The 16,804-nt window shown below is 40.4% G+C and overlaps 1 protein-coding gene across 2 annotated transcripts in view; it reads left to right on the top strand.

Moving 5' to 3' along the window:
- Nucleotides 1–16,804, top strand: part of LOC122967024 (neurabin-2-like) — a 36,691-nt gene that overhangs the window by 4,192 nt on the left and 15,695 nt on the right. The window contains exons 2-5 of one of the 2 annotated variants that reach the window (XM_044331389.1): nucleotides 2,978–3,382; nucleotides 4,121–4,347; nucleotides 4,817–5,149; nucleotides 5,299–6,006. In XM_044331389.1, the coding sequence (XP_044187324.1) occupies nucleotides 3,064–3,382; nucleotides 4,121–4,347; nucleotides 4,817–5,149; nucleotides 5,299–6,006 (1,587 nt within the window). In that variant the 5' untranslated portion in view covers nucleotides 2,978–3,063. The remainder of the gene's footprint in view (nucleotides 1–2,977; nucleotides 3,383–4,120; nucleotides 4,348–4,816; nucleotides 5,150–5,298; nucleotides 6,007–16,804) is intronic. The other variant, XM_044331390.1, reaches the window with a different exon arrangement.

The raw sequence follows: 16,804 nt of genomic DNA on the forward strand, positions 1-16,804 counted from the left end.
ACCTCAGATATAACACAGGTGACTGTCACCTCCAGAAGTTCTCTGATGGTACATCCATCGTCGGATGTGTATCAGAAGGGAATGAACAGGAATACAGAGAGGTCATCAAGGACTTTGTCGACTGGTGTGAGCTCAGTCACCTTGGCCTCAATACCAGCAAGACAAAGGAGATGGTAATAGACTTACACACGAAGATGTCCCACACTACACCAGTGAACATCCAGGGACTGGATATTGAGATCTTGGGAGCGTATAAATACCTGCATGATCACCTCAACAATAAACTGGACTGGTCAGACAACACAGATGTCCTGTACAAAAAGGGACAAAGTCGTCTCCATATGCTGAGGAGACTGAGGTCCTGTGGAGTGAGCAGGACACTGTGAAGAACTTTTTATGACACTGTGGTGTCATGTGGTAGCATCAGCAGTCTTATACGCAGTGGTCTGCTGGAGAGGTGGAAACACAGATAGGGACAGAAAAAGACTCAGTAAACTGGTTAAGAGGGCTCGCTCTATCCTTGACTGTCCTCTAGATTCCATAGTAATGAGATGAAGATGTTAGCCAAGCTGTCATCAGTCTTTGACAACACCTTCAGCAACCGACCGCTACACCTACAGCGTCAGAAGGAGTGCTACCACAGGTCCTTTGTTCCAAAGGCAGTCAGACTGTTTAACAGCAGCATACTGTCACAGTGATGTTGTCTCCGTCATCCACCACTTATAACATCACAGCTACTTAGCATAATATATCTAAGGCAATATACCTTATTTATTCATTTATCTTTTTGTCATTTATTTAACATCAGATTTATTTTATGTTTCACTCTTGTGCAATAAAATTTTATACCGTTTTTTTCTTTTATGCAATTATCCAATTTCCAGTGCAATATTTCAGGACAAAGCTATACACCATGTGTGTATTACTACTGCAGGTTATATCTGTATATGTGACAGGTGTGTGTAGTGTGTATATGTATATGTAGTCCTCTAGTTTAGTTTTTATTTATATTTTATCTTATTATCTTATCTTATTCATCTCACTTTTTCTTCTAATTTTGAGCTGCTGTAACAAGTGAATTTCCCCTGTAGGGATCAATAAAGGTTCATTCATTCATTCCAAATTACAATGTGCCGGATTTACGCTTTTTTTTTACAGATTAAACAGATTAGATACAACATGTTAATTTGTGAGCTTAACACATATGTTATATATACATTATATATTAACACATGTTAATTCAGAGCCAGGCTGGTTGTTTCCCCCTATGTTTCCAGTGTGTGCAAAGCTAACAGACTGCTACCTGTAGCTTTGTGTGAGCATGGTATCAATTTTCTCATCTAACTCTCGGCAGGAAAGCAAAAAAAGTGTATAGAGTGTATTTCCCAAAATGTCAAACTATTCCCTTAAGGTATTTGCTTTGCTAAACTTGCTTTCTTGAGTTTTATCAGCTGGTCACAAAACTGCTAGCACAACATCAAATCACTGAAAGGCAGTGAGCAAAGAAAATAATGAAATTTGAGAATTTTTAGGGAAAAGCTGCTAATCAGAGCCCCTAATATGCTCAGAGAGATGGAACATGAGCTCACCCATAGCTGCTGCTCTTTTCCAATGATTGTTTAATTAATTCATGATGTAATAAACATTTTCTTGAAATTTCTCCTAGATAAGATCGTCTGTTGTTTCAACCTTTGTGGTGAGGTCACATTTCAGTATCAACCTGCTGAAGTCCGCTAATTTGAAATTTTACTAAACCATATTTTTCTGCGTCTGCTCATATTTATCTATTGAGGTGTTACTGTAGGTATCAAGGTACCCAATTATCAATTGTGTGTTTGGTGTCATTGCTTATTTGCTGACATAAAATGCAGAATTCGAAATCAGGGCTGATGAAAACATCAGGTGTTACTATAGCACAGACTGACAGCAGAAACTGCAAACGCAATCAGCCAGTAAATTAGATTGTGATCATGAGAAAACACTTTGATATCTGGGGACCACTAGAGTGCTCTGTATTCATGCACTGACTTTGTCACAAAGCAAGTTTGGCTGTCAGAGCAACAACATGAAGACACACAAGACACGTGAGGTCAGAGTGCGTCATCATTTTAATTGGATTATTCTGACGGCTGCTGGAGTGCCATGTGGGTGTTATGAAATACACAGTGAGGCAGTTGTGAGGCTATATGGTGCCTATTTTCTGCATGTGTATATATGTATATATTTTTTTATTATTATTTTATTTTATTTTTTTTTTTTTGTCAAAGTTTAAACCCAACTGTCTTTTCTCTCCTTCCGGCTGTTGTCCTGCAGTCTTATACAAAGACCCCAACTTCTGTAATGATTGACATTTGAGAAGCTGGAGTCAGTGGAGTCCGTTTGGCACTTCTGCTTAAAAATGATTGAATTTTTATGATTAATCAGTTTAGTCAAGTTCCAAATGCAGAAGGTGATGTCTTCAGTTTGCTTGTTGCCCATACTCAATTATGTACAATTGTATAGAAATAAACACAGCAAAAAAGCAACATTTGAGAAGCTGGAACCAGTGAATATTTTGCATTTTTATCTTGATTAATGACCTAAAGCATTTAATTGATCTTTTAAAATGTTGTCTGTTAATTTTCTGTTGGTCAACTAATTGATTAATGAACTCATTTCATTATTTCTGCAGATCAAATAATCAGTTTTACCTGGAGTAACCTAAAAACCCTAAAACAACAGATATTGGTTGTTTTCAGTAACCTAAAAACAACAGATATTTGTGGTTTCCAGCTTTACAAAAACCATTTCTATTTCATATAATTTCAAATATGATAAATATATTTTTGGTTTGTTGGTTGCTCATCAGACTAAGGCAGAAGTTTCAAGATATTGCTTTGGGTCATGGTAACTCATCTGTGGTATTTGTTTAGATATTACAGAAACGATGAATCATAAATATAAACCATTAATCTGTCTGTTTCTCTGTGTGTTCCAGGAGGTGAATATCATACAGCTCCAGGATGCTGCCACCTTCCTTCCTGCTGACCTGCTGTTCACCAGGGGACATTTGATTTACCAAATATGATGAAGACTGAGCCCCCGTCGGCCACGGGGGGCAACGGGGCCTCTGGTGGGAGTAGTGGAGGAAGTGGGAGCTCGAATTTAAGGAGTCCCTCGCCACACCGCAATGCCTATGAGGCAGGGCTGGCAGCGCTGAAGAAGGCCACTGACCACCTCAACAATGCCGCCAATGGAGGCTCTGACCCTGCCTCAAAGCCTGCACCTCTGCCCCGCCCAACCGCAAGGGGCCGGAGATATGGATCAAACGTTCACCGCATCAAGAACATGTTTATGCAGATGCAGTCTCCTGGTGATGAGGAGGATGGAGCCAAAATGATTGGTAAGGCACTTCACCACTTAGATTTTTTGTCCAAGCCTTTAAAATTAACAATGTGAGGAAAATGATAACTATAAAATCATGATGATTATGATTATACCCTCAAATAGTAATTGTCCAATCATAACTTAGTAACTGTGTTTAGGCATAGCTGGATTTTCAAGCTTTCTCCAAAAACACAATAAGAAAAGTGTTAGGAATGGATTAAACAGTGTTTGTCTGCTCCAACGTAAACTACATTTATATTAGCATGTCCTGCTAACTAGCTTACTACCTACCGTAGTAACCGTTTCCAAGGCAAGAGTTAGCATATCATTAGCTAACTACATTATTCTGTGGGGCTACAGGTTATATGTACTGTGTTCTGCTCTTTATTGGATTTGAGGAACTCCAGCAACCTCAGCCAAACTTGGTTACCAGGGTTACTTCTTTAAATTGCTGTGTTCTTAAAATAATTTGGAATATTTTGGGTGAAAACCTTTGAACGTGAAAGAAAAGTGGCAAATGGCAACAAACATGGTAACATTTTACCCACTAAAGTAATTGGTGAGATCAGGGAACACAGTGAAACGTCAAAGTCCATGAGGGCAATACACACCAACACTTTGTGTGATTGCTTGTTACTTGTTAAGTACAATGTCAACATAATTGTTAGCCAAAACCTTTGCAATAATACCCAAATTGTGTGATTTTTTTTTCTTTAACAAACCTCTCTCTTTCCTTTTTTTTTCTTTCAACAAGATTCACAATTGACATTCCTGTCATTGTCAGATAAAGAGCAGGCGGTGAAACTGTCTCTGCCGAGGGCATCAAGCCTCAACGAGAACGTCGACCACAGCGCTCTGCTCAAACTTGGAGGCACAGTCTCAGAGAGGGTCAACCGTTTTGACTCCAAAGCAGGGGGGGAGGGCGGGGGTTTCTCCAAGCTCCAGGAAACCAGGAGGATCTTTGAACAGCGGACTCTACAGGTCAGAAGCATCTTTGTTTTACTTAATTGTGTGTTTGATGTTTAGCTGTCCTAGCAGTGTGACTCTGTATGTCGGTCCGTCTGTCTATCGATGGGTTGGTCATGTTGATAAAGACTGTACTATCTGAACAACATTTGGATGTATTGGTCCCCAGAGGATGAATCCTATTGATTTTTGCGATTCCTTGACTTTTCCTGTAGTGCCATCATGTGGTTGACATATGCAGTTCAGGGTGAAATATCTTAAAAATTATTGGATAGATTGCTGTGAGTAGGGAATCATTTCTCTACTGCCTTAGTTGATCAGCCGACTTTTCTTCCATTGCCACTAGCAGGTCAAATCTCTCACTTGTTCAGTGAAATAGCTTGTCATCTACTGAATGGATGAACACAAAATTTGGTACAGACATTCATGATTAAGTCTGATTAAAGCTTTTGGCCATCTGATTGATTGTTTTTGTCTCCTACAGGAGAAGCAAGCAGCCACCAACCGGATCTTGCTGAAGAAGGAGCGGGCGTCAGGTTTCCAGGACAGCCGTCTGGATGTTGTGGCTCGTTTTAATGGTTCCACTGAGGCTCTCGACCGGCTGGACGACCCTCCTGTTCCTGCTCCCGCTACTCTTCCTGCTGCTGCAGCTGCAATGGGGCCCGATGACGCTGTCAGCCCCACCGTGAGCCAGCTCAGTGCTGTGTTCGAGAAGGGCGAACTGCAAAACAATCTCTACCTCCCCAAACGCCGGTCAGGACCTGCCCTGGCACCAAAGCCCAAACCTCCCGCAAGAGCAGAGGCTGGTGGGAGGAAGGTGAGAAGAATTTGCTTAACGTGAGGGAAAAGTCCCTTAGATGAAGGAAATCACAAACTGTGATAGAAGAAAAGGAAGCTAGTTGAAATAAAGTGTGTGAACCCAAAACCATAATGATTAGATTATCTCTCTGTCTCTTTCTCTCTCAGGCGAAGGTGGTCCCTCCAGGTAAAGAGGACCGAGAGGAGGTGACAGCAGGAGGTGTGAGCGCCCAGGCAGCAGAGCTTCCAGAAGTGAGCATAGGAGGAGCGGTAACAAGTGAGGAGAAGGAGGCGTTCGGACAGTCAGGAGACAAGCTCTCCAGCTCCTCCCACTCCTCATCGTCCTCATTAGCTGTCACTTCCTCCTCTTCAGAGGCTAAACCAGAATTGGAGGCCCAGCCAGCAACGACTGAAGCCAGGGGGTCAAGTACCATGGCTGCCCCAGAGCGGGAGCGGCAAGCTGCAGAGCAGGACGGCTCCACTGGGGGGTCTGACGCTGGAGCCAGGCTGGTGCAGGCCGTGGTTCATGCCTCACTGGAAAATGGAGAAAAAGAGCCTCCAACTTTCTCCCCTTCTTCGGAGGAGAAAGAAGGGGACTCTGAGAGGGGGGGGGAGGAAGAGGAAGAGGAGGAGGAGAACGATGAAGATGGCTCGAGGAAGGAGGATTACTCGGAGGGGGATCTGGTGGATATCAGTGCGTACAGCGGGCTCGGTGAGGAGGACTCTGGAGGCAGCCAGTTGGACGATGAGGAAGATGAGGAAGATGAGGAGGCATACCAGCCAGAGAGCAGCTGCTCCGAAATTGCGGGCCTTCCAGAGGAAGAGGAGCCTGCCCCAGTCAATAGGAAGATTAAATTCAGCACTGAGCCAATAAAGGTGAGTTAGTTTTCAACACTCACAGTCAGGGTGATAATATCTCCTCAGTGGAGCAGTAATTTACAAAATTGTCACCATTACACACGTTAGAAGAAGTGATATTAACTATTATGTGGCACCAACCTGTTGTGTAAAAAAGTATTGGTTTTGTAGCTTTCAAAGTTTCTTAGTTGATGTCAGTTGTGTTGGAGACCGTGTACAAGGACTCTTTCTTGAGGCACTTTCCTCTGTGGCAGATGAAATTAAAATACTGACTATGATGCTATTCTTAGAGGCATGGAATATTTAATAATGATCCTCTGGGGAGCATATATGCTCTTAAAATTTAATGTAATCTGCCTGATTAGATTTTTTGATTTGTACTCGTGTACATGTGGAAATTTAGGGGCTGATGGTGGAAGAAAGGCCAAAGAGTCACCAAATGTTATTTTTTCTTAAAGCTGTACTAATCAATATTTTTAGATTAAAAATGGATCAAATTACTATATATAAGGTGAAAGAGGTCGCTTGTAGTGATGAAAACCATAGAGCACACACTCTGACTCAGTTCCCTTGAGCTCCACTAGAGCGTTTTAGCATCTTTCAGCTCATTGTTTTGGTTTGTCAGCCTGCGATTTTATTGTTTTGATTCACTCACAGTTCATTCACAGTTCTCACCAATTTGGTTTCCAGATACAGGATGCAGATGTTTTCAGTGAGAAAGCTCTGATAATCCCACTGCTCAGCACCAAACCACAGGCAAAGTTAGCGAGCAGCTGCTGAACCCAGTCGAGCAGTTAGCCGCTAAAGAAGCAGATATTTCCCTCAGGAGTTGGTGGAGACCAAAAGAGAGCCAATGAAATAGTAAATATTGGACTTGTGTTCACAGAGTGTCCAGAAATATTACTCTAAATTAATGCTAATGTTGCTCCATGGCCGTGGGATGTGTAAATAGGAAACTGTTTGCTAACAGGTTTGCCAACTTTGTCAATGTTGTGTTTGCAACTTGCTCCACTGCCTCTAAGCAGCCAGAAAAATGAATGCAGGTTTAAATCTACACCTTGATCTTGTCAAATGGTGTAGTCTGTAATGACAGAGTATGAAATACTGATTTAAGCAATGGATAGTAGGTATATGGTTAATTAACTGATTAATTGATAAAATGAGGGAAAAAAGAAAGTGAACAGATTTAGTGAAGGCCCTCATAAACTCTGCTATCTATTTAAACATGGAGACCAAAGAGAGTAAGGAAATGTTTTAAAAGACTCTTTGACTTCCTTCTTTCACATCACATGCACACACACACACACATATGAGTTGCTGGGGGATTTTCACTCTTTGATTTCACCATAGCATTTCCTGCTGACTCTAGCTCAAAGTGTGTGTGTGTGTGTGTGTGTGCGTGTGCGTGTGTGCGTGCGTGCGTGCGTGTGTGTGTGTGTGTGTGTGTGTGTGTGTGTGTGTTGGCATAGGTGCACACGTGCATGCGTGTGAGTATGCATGTGTGTGTGAACATAGATCTTGATTTAAAAGAAGCTCTTTTCTATGCTTGAGTGCCGTCCCCCACTCACACACCCCCCTCTCACTGCGGCAGTCAGCTGATTGAGCTCAGTGGGTTGCGAAACACATCTCAGCATGTCATGATATGGAGCTGTCACATCACCAACATTCACTTTCTCAATGAGAGAGACTGTTGAATGGCATCAATCAATCAAGTTTATTGTAAACGTAATCCCACCAGTTCCTTCAAGCGGTGCATTAAAAAGAGTTAAAGTAATAAATATATGTGTATGATTTAGCGGCGGTGTATCCTGTACCTTCTTCCCGACCATGCAGCAGGGAGAAAAGGCTGTTATCGGGGTGGTTGGGATCTTTAATGATTGTCCTAGCCTTATTCTTGCAACGCCTGGTGTAAATATCCTTGAGGCAGTGTAGAGCTTCGCCTATTGTATGTTCAGCCAAATTAACCACTCTTTGCAGGGCCAAGAAGTGATGTTTCCCGTCAGAACGCTCTCTATGGTGTAGGAGTAGAAATTCCTCTGTATTTTGAGTATACCCGGAATTTCCTCAAGCTATCTGAGCTGAAACAGCCTCTATCTTGCCTTTCTCACCACTGAGTCAGTATACAGCGCCCAGGTCAGGCCCTCGGTGATGTGGACACTAGGTACGAGGTACTTGAAGCTGCCCACTCTCTCCACTGAGGATCCGTAGATATTAAAGGGGGAATAGTTTCTTCCCTGCTTCTTCCCAAAGTCAACAATCAGCTCCTTAGTCTTGCTGATGTTCAGGAGTAGTTTGTTGTCCTGATACCAGTTGGTCAGGTAATCTACTTCCTTCAGGTAGGCCTTTTCATATAGTGTAACATCATAATATAGCATGTAACAGATGAGTGAAGAATATGAAATAAGATAGGACAGTCTTGGTGTAGAAACACAGGATGTTGAGGCAGAATTGAATGTAGTCAGGCAGGACAAAGACAGGATAATGGACATTGACAGTATTCACTGAGGATCACTCCCGCTCCTTCATGTCCAAACATGCAGGCAGTTGAGGATCATGAGCAGGAACATGTTTTATTTCAGGCAAGACGTCAAGTCAAAAAGGAATTCTTTTCATTTCCTTGGACCTTGAAACATTGTAACCACTGACCTCTTTAGCCACAGTGGAGCTATAAGTAGCGTTGTGGCCTGAGGCAGCGTTGTTTACCACTGAGGTGACTGCAACAGTTATCTGCATAGTGAATCATGTCAAAATATCTGATGTGCAACCACCTGTTCTCAGATTCAGAAAACTTTTGTTTAATATCATACAACACCCACACACACACACACAATGCACTACAATTGTCCAAATGTGATATCTTCTAATCACTATGGCACTCCTCATCTGGTGTTTACACACTGCAGCATATAAAATTGTATGTCCTGCCACACATGTACATCTCTCATACACAGAGCACACCTACAAAAAGACAAATATTGGCTCTATGAAGTCCAACATTTGTTTTACACTTATAAAAATACTCTTAATGTTCTAGACTCTTAACATGTTGCTAGACATGTCAGTCATAATGATTCAGCTGTGTGCTTGTTGCTGCTTTGAAACCAACTTTGCAGAGGCACATAGGGCACTCACTGCAGGCAATGCGCAACAGACAATAAGATTCATTATAAAGCTACATTAACCATACATCAACACCACAATAAGATCCAGGATATATCAAAAGTGACGAGATGAAATCAGTAACAAACCATGTCCATAGTTAAAGCAAGAAAATTATGTTGGTTTTCCCTTTTTACAATGGAATATGCATGTGCAGTATCGGGTAGAAAACTCAGTGCCACCATGTCATAATGGCTTATAATATATGGAGATTTCAGGATTTATTTGCTCAAGAAAAATTACTGTTTCTAGTTTTTTACCATATGCCACCTGTCAGCTCTAGCTATCTGACATGACACATTGAATTCCAGTGAGAAATGGCAGCTAGTAGCAGTAACAACACTATGACTCAGACTGTGTAAAGTTAGCTCAGCAGGTCATGAGAAATGAGCTGTGTGTGTCCCAAACCATCAGCAGGCAACATGGGTTAAAAGGCCCCTGGCACTCAACATTAGCATTAAAACAAGTAACATTAGCATAGTTAAAAGCATAGAAGCAAATTAAGGCAAGAAATCAACATTTCGGGAAATGCACTTATTCGCTTTCTGGCAGAGAGTTGGAGCTGCTAGCCAAAATCCAGCCAGCAGCGTCTCTAAGGCTTACAAATAAATGCTTATAAATAAATGTTATGTCTTGTTTGTTTAATATGTACAAAAACAAAGTATACACATGAGAATTTGCTTTTTTACGGGGGTCAGACTATTACTTGGCTCTTAGCAGTTGCCAGGCAACCACCAGAGATTCCATGAAATAGTTAGCAAAGCAAATACGCATATTTCACAAAATGTCAAACAATTATTTTAAAAGCACAGAAATATCCCATATTTTGGATATTGTATTACTATATTACACACTGTTACATCACTTCACTCATTTCAAAGGTTCACAGGAAATAGTTGCAACATACTGACCACAACGCCATATACAAATATAGCCTTGATGCACTATACTCTATCCTAACTAACCTGAGAACAAATTAAGAACAAAACTTGTGTAACAAGAAGTAAATTATTTATATAACAATAAAGAACGACTGGTGTTTTTGAAGTTTTTATTCGACTCAGTCAATGAAAGAAATTAATTCTGAAAACAATGATCTCACAGCCTTTTGAACAATATCTTGACAGACTTTCTCTCGATTATATTTTTAAGATTAACAGCAACTGCAGAAGGAATAAGAAAACTAATAATTATAATGTAGTGCATGTTATTTATTCATGTGGTCCAGCTTCAGCCAAAGAGGGCAAAGTGGCAGCAGCTTGAACCACTGTAGCCACCGTACAATGCTCAATGTGTGAGTGTGAGCATCAAAAAGCTTCCTGTCAGCTTCTACCACCAGACACGCTGTTTCCTATTCGTAAGCTTGTCAGTATTGCAGGGATGTCGTAAAATAAACAGACCTGAACTGGAGTTGCAGTCTGTAAAACAGCATGAGAACACCAAAGACTGCAGTTAAAACTAGAAGTATCAGACTCAGTTTGTTAGAATAAATACAGATTGCAGATTACATCATATTGGCATCCGTCAAGGATTCACGATGACAACTGTCATTGTGAACGGAGGAGAGTGAAGTGGCATCATTACCACTAACCTGTCTTACATGTTCAGAGAGGTGTTCTGCTCCAGTGAACAAAGAGCCAGTCAAGAGACTTGTTGTCCGGACATGTCGGGTGTTGTTACTCAATTTCATAGCTGGTTGGTAATTGTTGTTCTGATACATGAGTTACTTCATCATGTAGAAGTCAGCCAGGAGAGCTCAAAACCTTCTCCAATACTCAGCAAGTCTCCAACCTGCCTCCGCACAACGTCATTTCAGCATTTTTCCTCCTCATTTGATCTTCCAACAGAAATGTGGTTTCAGCACTGTTAAGCAGCTGATTTTTGAAGTTCTGGATGATGTACTTTGGCCAAAGCACATGAAGGCAATATAATGCTTATAAATGGTTAATCACAGGGTGTAGAAAATGTAGCGAGGTTGTCCTGCATCTCACTTTAATTCACACACACACACACACACACACACACACACACCCACACACTGGATTTATCTGTGCTGAGCTGCATACAAGGTTACCTCTGTAAGTCTGTTAAAAGCAGCTGGAATGTGGCTGGGTGTGTTTGCTTTTAGTTGAAAACATACACTGGTACACACACACAAACACACACAGAGGAAGCTAGTTGATAAGAATCACAGAGCTTTGTTTGGACGGAAAAAAACACCTGGCGTGTGTCTTTTTGACTGTCATTATAGATCTGTTTGGAGGGGTTTTGGCTTCTGTTCATCTCCAGTATGAACAAACTCTAAAATATTGTTTTCAACCAAAAGCAAACCTTAGAGACCACCCTCACCTTCAAAAAGTCATTAAAATAATGCACCCTGAAAGAGCTCTGCCCACATTGCTCACTGATGCTCGCTGTCATATCACTAATTCAAATTGATTAAATCTGGTGGCTCTTATTTATTTGTTTTAAGCACTTCATGGTTCACTTGCTGGTCACTCTCTCACAATGCTAGGATTTTGTGTGCTTTTAATAGATTGGACATTTTTGCACCTGATGCACCCAGAGCGAACAAATTATCAGAAAGTGATTGAGTTTAGATAGCAGATATTAGACCACACATTACCTCTCCCAATTCAATAGATAAGCTTTGGGCTTCCCTTGAGATTTAATTTGTGGAATAATCATAATCCTTATCAGCACTGCTAGGACGATTTCTGCATCTGAAGAAAGTGAAAGACATTTTTATGGGAGTCGGCAATGTAACATTTAACCAGAATCAAACCGGAGACGTTTCTGTCATGTGGTATGCGTCTTAGACCACCAGGCCACCGTGACGCCCCAAATTCAACTTTTTAAAATGACCCATCAAGTTCTGTCTTCACTTGAAGACCTGTGACCTGGACTTCAAATCCCATCAGTGCCCACAGATGAGCAGTGAGAAGGTTTCCTCTGCCAGCTGCTCCCTGGGTCAATGTTGAGCTTCAGCACAGCCAAATTATAAGCCAGTAGAGTGCCAACGCCCAAAGACTTGTCTCCCACAGATATGACTCAACCTGCATTTTCTTGTCATCCATCTGTCAGAACGTCACATAAAACGGTGTTCATGTCTGTTTGTGACATGCTCATATGTGCGACTACAAGTGTTTTCAAATATTTTCAGAGGCATATTTTACCTTTTGTTGCACACAATATAAATCATTATTTTTTGGTCCATTTGACAAACAGGCTCAAATTCAAAATCTGCACAAATTGGTGACAGAGCCATAGTGAGGTATCAGCACAAAGATGACAAGCTTCTGCATCCCAGGGGGTCCACAAGGATGTGCACAACAAACTTCAAGCCAGTTCAGCCTTTATCTGTTGAGACTGTTGATTGCTGACATACCGTACCTCTACTTTACTTAACAGTGGAATTTACTAAAATGAAAATGTCATTATGAAGCAAAGAAGTGCCAAAATTGAGATATATTTTAGACGTTTGGCTCCACATAGACGATGCACAGTTACAGATTACCTGACCACTGTGACCTGACTCCGAACTGACTAAGCCGTTGACGAAATACAAATCTTAGTGAGCACAGCATGGCTGTAAAAACACGCTGACACAGGCAGACCTGCAGGAGAACACAAACACACTTCTTAGCTGACAGACTTAGGTGGAGATAAGGCTGCATATCTGTCCTCACTGCACACGTGTTTACTTTAATCGATCTCCAAATAGTGGTCGATTATTTTGTTGTCAGTTGACTAATCCATTAATCGTTCGAGCTCTACACGTTATTAAATGTTAGCATGATGAAAATCTAAAAAAATCAGAATTTATTTAAAGGAATAGTTTGACATTTTGGGAAATATGTTCATTCTCTTTCTTGGCAAGAGTTGGGTGAGAAGATTGATACCAATCTCACTTCTGTAGGGTCAATATGTAGCTGGAAGCAGGGAAACTGCTAGTCTGACTTTCTAAAGGTAACAAAATGCCCCAACCAACACTTCTAAAGCTCACAAATTAACAAGTCATATCTCATTTGTTTAATCTGTATAAAAACCGAAGTGTAAAGTTTTTTTTGCCTTTTGACAGAGCCAGGCTTGCTGTTTCCCTCCATTTTTATGCTAAAATAAGCTATTCAGCTGCAAACCAGAACTAAAGTAGCCTAGCACATGTAGCTCTTTTGTTTCCACTCTGTACTGTTGTGTTTCGTGCCAGTAAAGCCTGAGAGACAAGAGGCTCTAGAAGCGTCATTGCCCAATCTTGATCCTGTCTGACATATAGCTGGTTGGAGTGTCTCAGGCTAATTCACTACTCGGCTTATTTGGATTAGCAGCAAGTGATGAGAGCAGTGTATTATTTTGTGCTTCATAAGGTTTATTTCATGTAGTTAGTTTGTTTACTGTTTCTTTAGTAATTGTTGACCAAGCATGATGTAGCTATGTTGCTGTTATTGTTGAGGAAAGTAAAGTCGCCCATCTTGCTTGTTGGCAAAGGTGAATTAGCCTACAGCTCTATGTAGGGAATAATTCAACATTGTAGGAAATACTCTCTTACCAGGAGTTACTCAAGAAGATTAATTCCACTCTCTGTACAGTGAATATGTGGCTATAGCCGGCAGCTAATTAGCTTAGCTTAGCATAAAGACTATCTACAGTAAGCCATACAAAAACCAAAGTGTCTTAGCCTGGCAGAATGACACTAATAAGTTTTCATGTTATGCTAATATGCTAAGCTAAGCTAGCCAGCTGTCGGCTCTAGTTTCATATTGAACCAAGATGAAAGTGGTATTGATCGTATCTAATTTTCGCAAAAAAGCAAGTAAGCACATTTCCCAAAATGTCGAACTGTTTCTTTAAATCCTGTAGGACCTCATGGTGTCATACCAGATGCTAAAATCTATTCAGCCATTGGAATAGTTACAGGCTACCCTGAGAGCCTGTGTGGCCAGGCGTCCTGATTACATTTTATCGGACAACATTTAGACTCTTTGTCCCACATTCCAACAATCGATGTGATGTCCTGGAATTTGTTTGGTATGTTTGATGGGTTGTAATTTAACGTGACCTTCGGTCAAAACACAACCTGTGGCAACAAACCAAGAACCACACGAGCAGAGCCTGATGTTGAAGGCTCATCCAGACTTGTCTGTGGCCGTGCAGTAGTACGTGGTGATTGATCAGGTTATCCAGAGGCTGTTGTTCAAAAGGTGGTGTTGTCAGTCAAAAGCAGTAATGTTGTTGTAGCCCTGTATTTGGTTCTACCCAGGCATCTTAGGTAACGTAGGATACAAAGGGTTGAGACAGAGCTACCCTGTGTGATTTACTGTATAACTGTTTGTGAATGGTCATTAATGCCCTTTTCTTGTACACTTGAATCAATAAATAGTCTTATTTATTCTGTAAAGTGCATTTGGGGACAAGTGAAGCTCAATTTGAACACAGATCTCATTGTTTTAAGTGCAGACATGATGAATTGATTAATCAAGTGACTGAAAATTAACTGATAACCATTTTATAATCAATTAACTGTTCAGTCATTTATCAAGCAACAATCATTTTCTTGTTCCATCTCAAATGCATTTAGTTTGATGTGATTTTGAATGTTTCTTGTAATATGTGTTCATGTTGAGTGAATCGGGCTCTGCCGGGGGGTTTGTGAACTCAGGGACAGTCTGTGTCAAGCTTTGGCAGGATTTGTTCCAGAGCATCACATGAGCGAAGCCCATTAACACCACAAAACTAAAATGGGTGTTATTGTTGCAATTGACTGGACCTGAACCTGTATGCAACTTAGCTAGGAAAGTACTTTTCTCAGTTTTATTTCATTTTATTTATATTCTGGACTGTTGCTTAGTTAAAAAATGTTATTTTTGACCCTGGTCAATTAGTACACTATTTATTGTTAGCCATTGCCATGCCAATGCTGAATAATGAGTGCTGCAGATATTCTCTACTTTATGCACATCCTCCAGTCTGCTGTTTCTTGTGTGATCACAAGACCTGTATTTATCAAATGTCTAAGAATTACACTTCAGAGTGCCAGCTATGGAGCAATAAGCAATGATCAAGTGACTTACTACTACTTGCCATGAAGTGTAAGAGCAACCTTTAAAGGTCAGGTTCACAATTTTTCAAGTCTGTCTTAAAACAACAGTCAGGTGTCCATATGAACACTGAAAGAGGTTTTCCTCGCTGTAATCATATTTCCTGTTCATACTGGCTATTAAAAGATCTCCTTCAAATGTGCTTTCAATGTCTTTGTAGCATCAAATTCCCTCTTTGTGTTTCTTCGGACAGTGTTTCCCTGTTGAGCTGTGGTGGAAGTATAATAACAAATAGAGGGACATTGGCACTAAAACGACTGTGACGTTGAAACATATCTACTTGATTTGACTCATTTGGAAAAGATTCATATTAGCTTCAGATAAACTTTTAAATATATTTTTGTACAGAGGGAGGACTGTGGATTTTGTCCCCCATCACTTCCATTGTAAGTGCATTATGAAGGGATCTTCTAATGGTCAGTATGAACAGGAGGAATGATTACAGCAGGAAAAACATGTGTCAGTGTTTATTTGGGCACCTGACTATTGTCTTAAGACAGACTTGAAAAATTATGAAACCGTCCTTTTTAAGAGAAACTCTCAAGTGATCATATGATTAATCATATGCATGCACAGAGCAGGAACACCGAATCAGAGCCAAGTATTAGTCCTACATTAGCTGTATTGTTCATTCTTTAAAAAAGATTAATTTTACTCAGTTAACATGTGAATTTAACAACAATCTAATGCATATATATATATGCAGATATATAAATATGGATGAAATAATGGGAAACTGGCTGAAATGGCAACCAAATGGAAACTAAACTGTAGCAGGAAAGAAATTGTGCTTCTTGTAGCTACAAGGAGGTAGAGAGGGAGTTATAAAACATAATAAGGAGAATTCAGTGCCACATTGACTAATGTAGTGAGTAATATTTTTCTGACTGAGATGGATCACTGTATTCAAATTTATTGCATTCTAATGATTGGTATATTTGATTGCATCCTACTGATTAATATGTACCAGATACCTTTTGATTATTAATGTTATAATGATATTATATCATTTAATGTGTACACATTGACATAATTGATGACCTATGTTGAAGGGGCACTCCACTGATTTGACATATCAATATCAATTTACTAGTCTTGTTGAGTGCTACCTCAGCTGTGAAAACAGTTGTACTTTGTCAAGTTTGAGAAGATAATCATGATGATGTCATAGTGATGTCATGAGGGTTATCTCAGAGTGGGTGTGGAGACTACAAATCTATAACAGAAAGCAAGTGTGTTACAAACTGGAAGTGTGGAGTTTGAAAGATGTTTGCCTTTACCAGGCTGGTTGGTCTGATGGAATATCAATTTACATTATGGGATTTGTAGGATGCATCATTTTTGGAGCTTGCTCAAACTAGGGAGTAAAAATCAGGATATGTCGGCCTCTGTCGCTTGAGTTTTGACTAAATCCCCTTTAATCTCAAAGCTGTGCTCAATAAATATTTTTAGGAGCATCAATATATCGTGTGGACACCTTTGATTGTGCCTTCTTGGCAACACGCCTGATACAATATTGGGATGTGCATATATTTCTTTGTGGCTTTGGTAAGCTATAAAAA

Source organism: Thunnus albacares, chromosome 17, assembly GCF_914725855.1.
Source record: "Thunnus albacares chromosome 17, fThuAlb1.1, whole genome shotgun sequence".
Taxonomy (NCBI): Eukaryota; Metazoa; Chordata; class Actinopteri; order Scombriformes; family Scombridae; genus Thunnus; species Thunnus albacares.